Source organism: Monodon monoceros, unplaced genomic scaffold, assembly GCF_005190385.1.
Source record: "Monodon monoceros isolate NGI ecotype Baffin Bay Population unplaced genomic scaffold, NGI_Narwhal_1 Super_Scaffold_21, whole genome shotgun sequence".
NCBI lineage: Eukaryota > Metazoa > Chordata > Mammalia > Artiodactyla > Monodontidae > Monodon > Monodon monoceros.
In genome coordinates, this window is record NW_021703778.1 from 169,293,688 (window position 1) to 169,303,195 (window position 9,508).

At 43.9% G+C, this 9,508-nt stretch overlaps 1 protein-coding gene across 3 annotated transcripts in view; it reads left to right on the forward strand.

Moving 5' to 3' along the window:
• Window positions 1-9,508, forward strand: part of EML1 (EMAP like 1) — an 85,459-nt gene that overhangs the window by 60,505 nt on the left and 15,446 nt on the right. For all 3 annotated transcript variants that reach the window (XM_029239535.1, XM_029239533.1, XM_029239534.1), the window contains exon 16: window positions 1,896-1,984. In XM_029239535.1, the coding sequence (XP_029095368.1) occupies window positions 1,896-1,984 (89 nt within the window). The remainder of the gene's footprint in view (window positions 1-1,895; window positions 1,985-9,508) is intronic.

Consider the following 9,508-nt stretch of genomic DNA (forward strand, 5'->3'; position numbering starts at 1 on the left):
GCTTCAAAAAAAAGAATACCACTTAGATTCTGTTGCTAGGAACTTAGAGTATGTATAAAGAAAGAGTAACCATTTATAAGTCATAGGTGGCAACATCTTAAGAGTTGGGCACCTTGTATCCAACAGAATCCTTCGTGGAAATGTTTGCACACACACACACACACACTCACACTCACACACACTCCTTTGACCTCTCCTAGAGACAATGAAGCTTCCAACTCGGCAGGCTCTGATGAACGGCTGCCAACCAGTTACTGCCGTCAGCTATGTGCTGAGTCCGTGTGGCAGGACAGGGTATAGGACAGTGCCAGCTGCTCAGAATCACAGACAGTGCCCTGTAGGAGGAAGAGAGATGGAACATGCAACCTAATCCTTCCCCTCTGTTTATGCCTCCCCCACCCCTGGTCCTGGTACCAGGCTTAGCTCTCGATGGGGCAGTGTAACACGATGTTTCAAAGGCACAGCCCAGACAGCCCGGTCTCTCTGCTTCTTCTATTCTGACCTCTGTTAAAGTTAAATAGCACAGGGACTTCCCTGGTGGTGCAGTGGTTAAGAATCTGCCTGCCAATGCAGGGGACACGGGTTCGAGCCCTGGTCCGGGAAGATCCCATGTGCGGCGGAGCAACTAAGCCCATGCGCCACAACTACTGAGCCTGCACTCTAGAGCCCGTGAGCCACAACTACTGAGCCCGCGCGCCACAACTACTGAAGCCCGCACGCCTAGAGCCTGTGCTCTGCAACAAGAGAAACCACCGCAATGAGAAGCCTGCGCGCTGCAATGAAGAGTAGCCCCCGCTCGCCGCAACTAGAGAAAGCCCACATGCAGCAACGAAGACCCAAGGCAGCCAAAAATAAATTAATTAAATTTATATATTTTTAAAAAAGTTAAATAGCACACATTAAAGGTAAATGGTTGTTAAAGATGCAAGGAAGCAAAGCTGAGACGCCAAATCCAGATGTCAGGGGTCAGCCAGTCCCCTTGATTGGTGCCGATTAGGGCCCTGAGTGGATAGTGACTCTGGCTCGATGGACACGCTGATGGATGTGTGTCATCAAGGTTTGAAACGGCAGCAGCAGGGAGTCCACATTCCTTTTCATCCCTGAAAACACTGGGGTCCCACTCACTGCCACTACTTGAGAACACGTGGGCAGGAGAGTTCAATCTTCCCGCCATTTAACAAACATTGACCTAGTACCGTGTCCTGATTAGATGATTCGGAGCACTTCCGTGTCCATTATAATTTGACCGATTGGACGCTGGGCCTGCAAAGTCATTCTGGGCCTTTATTCCCATTTTACAGTTGGGGAAACTGAGCCCAGAGAGGCTAAATTCAAAGGCCAGTCCTCTACTCGCCCTTCTGCCATTCTCTGGGTCATTTCTTTCGCCCAGCTCGTTGCACACCCGCATCACAGAAGGTGAGGTGCTGGCCCAGCTCTGCTTGCAGCAGCCCTGGAGGTTGTCCCGGCCCCATCCTCCTGTACCCATCCTGCCTTGCCCTGGGCCAGGTCTCTGGGTGAGCGTGTGCAGTGGCCCCTTTGCTGCTTCCTCTGGCCACAGGCTGGAGGTAGGTGTTGGTTCATCTTCCCTGCCCAGGGCTTTTCTCTCCTTTAATGTGTAAGTGACAAAACTCAAACACCAGGGAACCCTGCCATAGCATCAGTAACTGAATCATTTCCCATAGTACCCAGTTTGCTGCTCCTATCTTTAGGAACTGCTCATATGTAGGAAATTTTCTTTAAATGAAAGCTGGGAATAAGAATTCTTATTAAGCAAATACAGAGCATTTTTAAGCTCTTAGGTTAATTTTTTTTAATAGCCTTGCTGTGACTGTAGTAGTCTTACTTCATTTTCTCGCTAAACAATTGATTTGTACTTTTCCCCATGTTTACAACAGGTGGTTCGTGTTTGACACAGAAACGAAAGACTTGGTCACCGTCCACACGGATGGAAATGAACAGCTGTCTGTAATGCGTTACTCACCAGGTTAGAATACGGTCCATTCACTCTGACGGATTGATGAAGTTCTCTGTAGATGTCTGTAAAGAAAAAACATTCACAAACCCCCTCAAGAGCGAAATTTAAACTGTATCTGCACATAATTGTGGCACTTGGGCGTTCTCAACCTCCCTTCTTTGGGTCACTATGCTTGTGTGGGTTTTTTTGTTTGTTTGTTTCAGCACGTCAAAAAGCACCTTTATTATATTTATAATAGCCTCTCATGCACTCATGCTTTCTTGCCAGGTGCCCTTGGAGCAGTTTACTTGTGTGTTTTTAACTTTTTATTACGGAAAATTTCAAACAGGGACAAAATTGGACAGAATGGCATAATGAACCCCCAACGTACCCATCACCCAGCTTCAATAATTATCGACTCTTAGCCGTTTTGTTCACCCATAGCCCCACCCACTGCCCCCTCCCATGTTGTTTCTGAAGCCGCTCCCAGACGTCTTATCCTTTCATCTGTTAATGTTAATAACTAGAGAGATCTAAGGAATATGAGGACCCTTTTTTTAACAGCTTTATTGAGGTATAATTTACATACAATATTTTACTCTTCATGAAACGTACAATTCAGTGATTCTTAGTAAATTTGTAGAGCTGTGCGACCATCACCACCATCCCGTTTTAGAACCTTCGCATCACCCCCAGAAGTTCCCTCCCTGCCTATTAGTAATTAATCTCTACTCCCACCCCCAGCCCTAGGCAACATAAATGGCCTTTTCTGAACATCTCATGTCAATGGAGTCGTTCAACACGTCACCTGTTGCATCTGACTTCTTTTAGTTAAAATAATGTTTGTGAGGTTCTTCATGTTATTGTATGTGTATCAGTAGTTTATTCCTTTTGAACTGCTAGATAGTATCCCATTTTACGGATATGTCATGTTTGGTTCATCCATTCATCAGTTAGGGGATATTTGGATCATTTCTGTGTTTTGGCTATTATGAATAATGCTGCTAGGAACATTGATCATATGTCCATTTTGGTTGGTTTCTTTTTTTTTTTTGGCCGCGCCTCATGGCTTGTGGGATCTTAGTTCCCCGATCAGGGATCGAACTGACACCCTCAGCAGTGAAAGCTCGGAGTTCTAACCACTGGACTGCCAGGGAAGTCCCCATATGTACATTTTGTACTCATAAGTCTCTTTTATTCCATAGGCGCTCTCTCTCTCTCTCTCTCTCTCTCTCTCTCTCTCTCTCTCTCTCTCTCTCTTTCTCTCTCTCTCTCTCTCTCCCTCTCCCTCTCCCTCCCTCCCTCCCTCCCTCCCTCCCTCCCTCCCTCCACACACACACAGGCAAACACACGTCACCCTCGCTTGCAGTTCATTTGTTGAACACGCTGCTTCATTTCTTCCAGAGCATTTTCCACACTCTGGGTTTTTGTGAGTGCATCTCTGTGGTGTTGCTTAACATGTCCCTCTGTCCCCCATATTTCCTGTAATGTAATTTGGGATCTAGATCCTCTTCCGCCTCTATGTATTTATTGGTCTCCTCTTCCTACAAGAGACACATGAGGTCTGCTTGTCTCACTGTCTATGCCATTAGAGCCGTCACTGCCCAACACTTAGATCCGTATGGGGACTGGTTTTTCTATTTTAGCCTTTCTTCATTTATCAGATATAGTACTTCTATAAAGAGAAACTTCCCTTCATCTACTTTTTGTTACCCAAATAGTATACTGTTTTGTTACCCACTCATATGGTAGAGTTAACCAAGATAAATGCTTAGTTTCTTTCCCTTTATTTACCAGTTTCCAAGATAGTGAGTTTGTTCTCTGCTCCCTTTAACAATGATCAGTTGCCAGTGGTGGTGGTTTTGGCGCCATTATGAATTTAAGTGTATTTGGTATGTTTCAGTCTGGGATAGTTATGGTACGTGGAACCATTTATCCATTATTGGCCACTTCAGTTTGGCTCCTGAGTCCTTTTGACAGCTTGGGTTCCTGGGATGCTCGTGGCTACTGGGTAGGTCATTGTTTCTAAGCCTCGTCATTTATGCTTTTGGTTTAGGAAGCACTCTTTCTCTGTGATATGTAGGACCTTCAGCTATGTGAACACTCTTGGAAATAGCAGTTTTAGTCCTTGGAAATACTTGGCCAAGACTGAATTGCCGTCACTCTGTAGGAGTTTTCCATTTTATAAGCTGATAGACGGTCGTACCTATCTCATGGTGGGGCTTTCTTGTTCTCTAGAGGTAACCTCATAGAAAGAATACCCTTTTTAGACCCTTGCACCCAAAGACTTATAACTTCTCATCCTAAACAGACAACTGCACAGCCACCTTGGAAACCTTTTCTCCATGTTGAGAAGTACCTTACTTCACTCGACATTTTAAGTGTCATATTTCATTCTGTTCATCCTGGGCAATATTTAGCATCCTCCTATGTGCTTCTCGTCATTTTCTTAGTTATTTTGAACCTCTGCTGAGTGCAGGAGGGCCTCATCTACAGCTGCTTTTTACCTATTAGCTCCTGCTAACATAGCAGGGTCCTTTCGGGAGTCCATTTCTGTTTCTTGTCAGTTATACTAATGACTGTCCCCTGGAGACCAGAGAGCTCTCACTACCAGTAACTCTGCCTCTCAGGTTTTAGAGTCATTGACTGGAGGCTGTGTGGGGCAGAGGTGATGAGCCTGGGCCAAATCAGGGCGACCTGCATGTGGATCCAGTGCCCTCTCTTCATTAGCCAGCTGTCCCTTGTCAAATCAGACAAGTTATTGTGGGGCTCAACCAAAGGAGGAGGTGTGAACGTGCTCTCTGAAGAGCAGAGCATTACGCAGATGACACGGGGGATGGGATGTCATCAGTAGCAGTGGCAGTGGCGGTGGCCCCAGATCCTCGGGCCGTGGCCCCCAGCCCCATAGTGTTTTGTTCGGCACTGTATGCCCAGCACCTAGCTGAGAGGAGATGCAACAGAGTACGAAGAGGAGGTAATATATACATAGACAGAATAGGTGCTCAGTGAATATTAGTTGATGCACGAATGCAGACAGACTAACTACAGTGCATCTGACTAGATGCAAAGCACACTGCGATCATCATTATGAGTTTTCTGCTTGCACACGAGATTTTTCAGGCACGTGGGCTATACTATTGTAGATTACCGGCTGGCTCCTTTTCGGATTCAGGTATTTACAGATTTTAGACACACACACACACACACACACACACAATTAGAGGCCCAAACACGGGCTGCCACACAGGAAACTGCTGCTAAATCCCAGCCTGCATTTGCAGCCACCTCCCTGTGGCTCCCTGGGCTGTGCTTTGCTGAGAAGAGAAGGCATCAAACTATGAGGGCTTTTTTCTCATTCCTTCAGTCTCATGCAAGTTCTGGATGCTGTGCTAGCAGCTAGAGGAAAAGCAAACGATTCTTAAGCTTTATGGGTGGAGCTGACCCCCAGGATGCTGGGAAGGACCAATACACTCACTCCAGCTGCCAGGCTTGACCGTGATAAATGCCGCCTTTGCAGTCAGTGACATAGGCAGTGTCGAGGGAAATAATCAATAAACCAGTCTATAATAGGGGTAGAAAAGAGCTTTCCTGGAGTCAAACTGAGGACTGTTGCCCAGGAGACGGCCTCTCAGATAACTCTGAGGCACTGCTCCAGAGAAGTGTGGTTTTCAGCAGTTTCATGTCTTGTCAGAACAAAGAACATCAAGTCAAGGGTAGATTTCTGCAAGGTTAAAAATAAACAGACCAACATGTACACAGAGTCAGTATAGCGCCTGGTGCCTGGGAAGGGAGTCTTATCATTGAAGGAGTAACAGCTTTGGCATCCTAGGAAAGGAGGCATTTGATCCTTATTTCTAACATGGACATTCTTTTTTTTTTTTTTTTTAACATCTTTCTTGGAGTATAATTGCTTTACAATGGTGTGTTAGTTTCTGCTGTATAACAGAGTGAATCAGCTGTACATATACATATATCCCCATATCTCCTCTCTCTTGCATCTCCCTCCCACCCTCCCTGTCCCACCCCTCTAGGTGGTCACAAAGCACCGAGCTGATCTCCCTGGGCTATGCGGCTGCTTCCCACTAGCTGTCTGTTTTACGTTTGGTAGTGTACATATGTCCATGCCACTCTCACTTTGTCCCAGCTTACCCTTCCCCCTCCCCGTGTCCTCAAGTCCATTCTCTACGTCTGCATCTTTATTCCTGTCCTGCCCCTAGGTTCGAAGATATACAGATTGCCAACAAACACATGAAAGGATGCTCAACATCACTAATCATTAGAGAAATGCAAATCAAACTACAGTGAGGTATCACCTCACACCGGTCAGAATGGCCATCATCCAAAAATCTACAAACAATAAATGCTGGAGAGGGTGTGGAGCAAAGGGAACACTCTTGCACTGTTGATGGGAATGTAAATTAACATGAACATTCTTTACTTTGGTCAGTACACCCTTTTCTTTAATGACTAAAGCAGATGTATGTTTGATGTATGTTTGATAAGCCACAAACAGACTGTTTTAGTTAGTGTAAAATTCAAGTTAAATCATGTATAAGCCAGAATGACTTCTCCATGTCTCAGTATGTGAAAAATTTTGCGTTAATTGCCTCTTTTGATCATAAATCTTTCAATAGAAAGCATTGACGATCAAAATGTTTGTCCCTTGACGTCAGGGTGGTTGCTGCCTGCCCTGTGTCCATCATGTCCCTTGGTGCTTGGCCTCTTTTTGGTTGTTTATATATGTATGGAGATTTGCCTAGTTATCCACATTAGGGGGAAACTAAGCAGACATAATGAACAAGTACAGAGGTATGCTAATTGGGAAGTATTTTATAGGCGATATGTTTTTTCAGTTGTATCAAATTGTCATGCAAACATTGTACATGTGCTTTTAGCAGTAGGCTTAAAGCAAGCAGTGATATATGTCATGAGTGACTTGATGGCTAGGAAAAGAATAATAATACACATTATGAAAATGATAATCACCTGTAAAGCAGAGCAAAAAAATTGCCTATTTCTGAGGGGAGCCAACGAAACAGATCATTTAAAGGGTCAGTTTTTCTTATATGTTATAACCGTTTTGCCTTTTGGGACATTCTTTCTAGGTGCATCTCAGTTTCTCCAGAGGTACTGATATAAGTGCAACAAACAGTATGAGCAGTGATAGCGCAAACACCCCCTTGTTTAGCCAGTAGAAAATCTAAGGCAGCCCTGTTATCTAATGTTACTTGGGCTAAGGAACTTAGGGATGTCTGTTGTCCTGCAATGCTTTTTGCCGCCTCGTTGGCTATTTAACCAATGGTGGCTGATAGATTTCTGATCATCTTTTTTGTAACAATGTGTAAACCGTACATTCCTGCACTAGGAATTAATATTCCCCAAAGATTTTGCCACCAGGTGTCTTAGTATCTTGCTAACATGGTTCTCTTGACTCTGTAATGAAGAGACAAAGGAGGTTCATCTGTTTCCTGATGTACAGACAATGGAGTAACATAATGTCCCAATAAGAGTAAACCTTCTGTTTGTCAGCTTTTCAGAAATTTACGTGCCCATCCTTGGGAAGGTGGGTCAATTCCAATACCACCTATGAATACAAAACCTGGGGGAGCACAGGTGATCCCTCCCAGAGTGCTCTCATTGATAGCCTCATGAATTGGGAGTTTTGTCAACACAAGTTTTTTTTAAATTTATTTATTTAATTTATTTATTTTTGGCTGCGTTGGGTCTTCGTTGCTGCGCACAGGCTTTTCTCTAGTTGCGGTGAGTGGGGACTGCTCTTCGTTGCCGTGCGCAGGCTTCTCATTGCGGTGACTTCTCTTGTTGTGGAGCACAGGCTCTAGGCGCGTGGGCTTCAGTAGTTGTGGCATGCTGGCTCAGTAGTTGTGGCTCGCAGGCTCTAGAGCGCAGGCTCAGTAGTTGTGGCGCACGGGCTTAGTTGCTCCGCAGCATGTTGGGATCTTCCTGGACCAGGGCTTGAACCTGTGTCCCCTGCATTGGCAGATGGATTCTTAACCACTGCGCCACCAGAGAAGCCTGTCAACACAAGATTAAACTATGGATCACTTCTCTTGTAGACTTTCCAAAAGTCATTTGCATGGTATTTAATATACAGTAGTTGCTGGCATAATTTACTCCCATTTTTCTCTAAAAGACATTTTTCAGTTAAGTAAGGGACAGATCAAGGGGCCCTAGGGTAAGTTGTGCTCGGTCTCTAAGGACTGAGGATAGTATCCAGCAAGGGATGGACATATTAATATGTTGAAAAGTTTGAACCTGAAAGATTAGGCCAGAGAGAGGTTAGCCTGGGTGAGTGGTCCCATTAGGAAAACCTGAACAGTCAGTGATACGTATTATGAGGGGCTTATATCGGTCTTATATTGACCAAGGAATTTGACGACAGATCCACCAATTGGTTAGATTTTCCCCCAGTAGCTATACTCCGTGATAACTTTACTAAAGAATTTTTTTTCCATCCTGAACATTGGGGCAAAAATATAGCTAAAAGCAAAACAGTAACCTTCAATTTTGATAGGGAGACAAACATTTAGCAAACAGTTCAATTGAACTAGTAGGATGGGTCTTCCAGACCTAGTCTGGATTTGCGGGCCACCTGTCTACTGTTGTTGTCATCTTCTCTACCTGGCTTGATGGTTGTTTTAAGGTGAGTTTGAGGTTAGCAGCCCTCTCTATAGAGCAGTCTGGTGCGGAGGCCCTTTTTAAGTGGGGAATATGAATTCAGGAGTCAATTCCCTTCACTTTCACTGTGCGGAGTACCTGATAAGGGTCCTGCCATCTAGGTTGGAGAGAGAGTTTTTTAAAAAATGTCCTTTACAGTATTCATAATCTCCTGGGTGCAGGTCATGGTGCCTCTGATCTTCATCCAAAGATAAATACCTGTAATCAGCTTTGGAAACAAGCCTAGAAGATCCTGTTAATAATTCAGTTAAACTTCAGTGTAACATGGCAACAGAGAAGCATCTTGGATGTAGGCAGTAAGTACAGAAACCTCAATACATATAAAACCTCAGTGTCCACAAAGGTATATTATTGAAACATAATTTTTCTTTCTAAATTATCCTCATTTTAGCCAATAAATATTTGAAAAACTAACAAAGCAAATAACTTGACCTTGAAATAATCTTAAAGATGAAAAAAAAGAACCTAATCTGATGCCCATCCCCACCCCAAATTCACATGTGAGTAAAGAGAAATTTCATATTAAGTCATATGGCCAGGATTCAACATGCTGTGCTTTGTTTTAAGTCCAGGGAAGAAAATGCAGGCTTTTAAATAAATATATACAATTTTGTATTAAATAAATAGATAATCCTCATTTTTACCAAATATAGTCAAATTAAGACTAAATTGTTTGCAAAATACGTCTGGTTTTAGTAAACTTGGCCTGATTACTTACATAAATGTAATTGATCATATAGGCTCTTTTTTTTTTTTTTTTTTTTTTTTTTTTTTTTTTTTGGGGCCTCCAGTTTTTTTTCTTCCCCTTTTTGGGGCACCTGCTCCGGGCGCGCCGGCAAAACACCTAGCCACCCGACC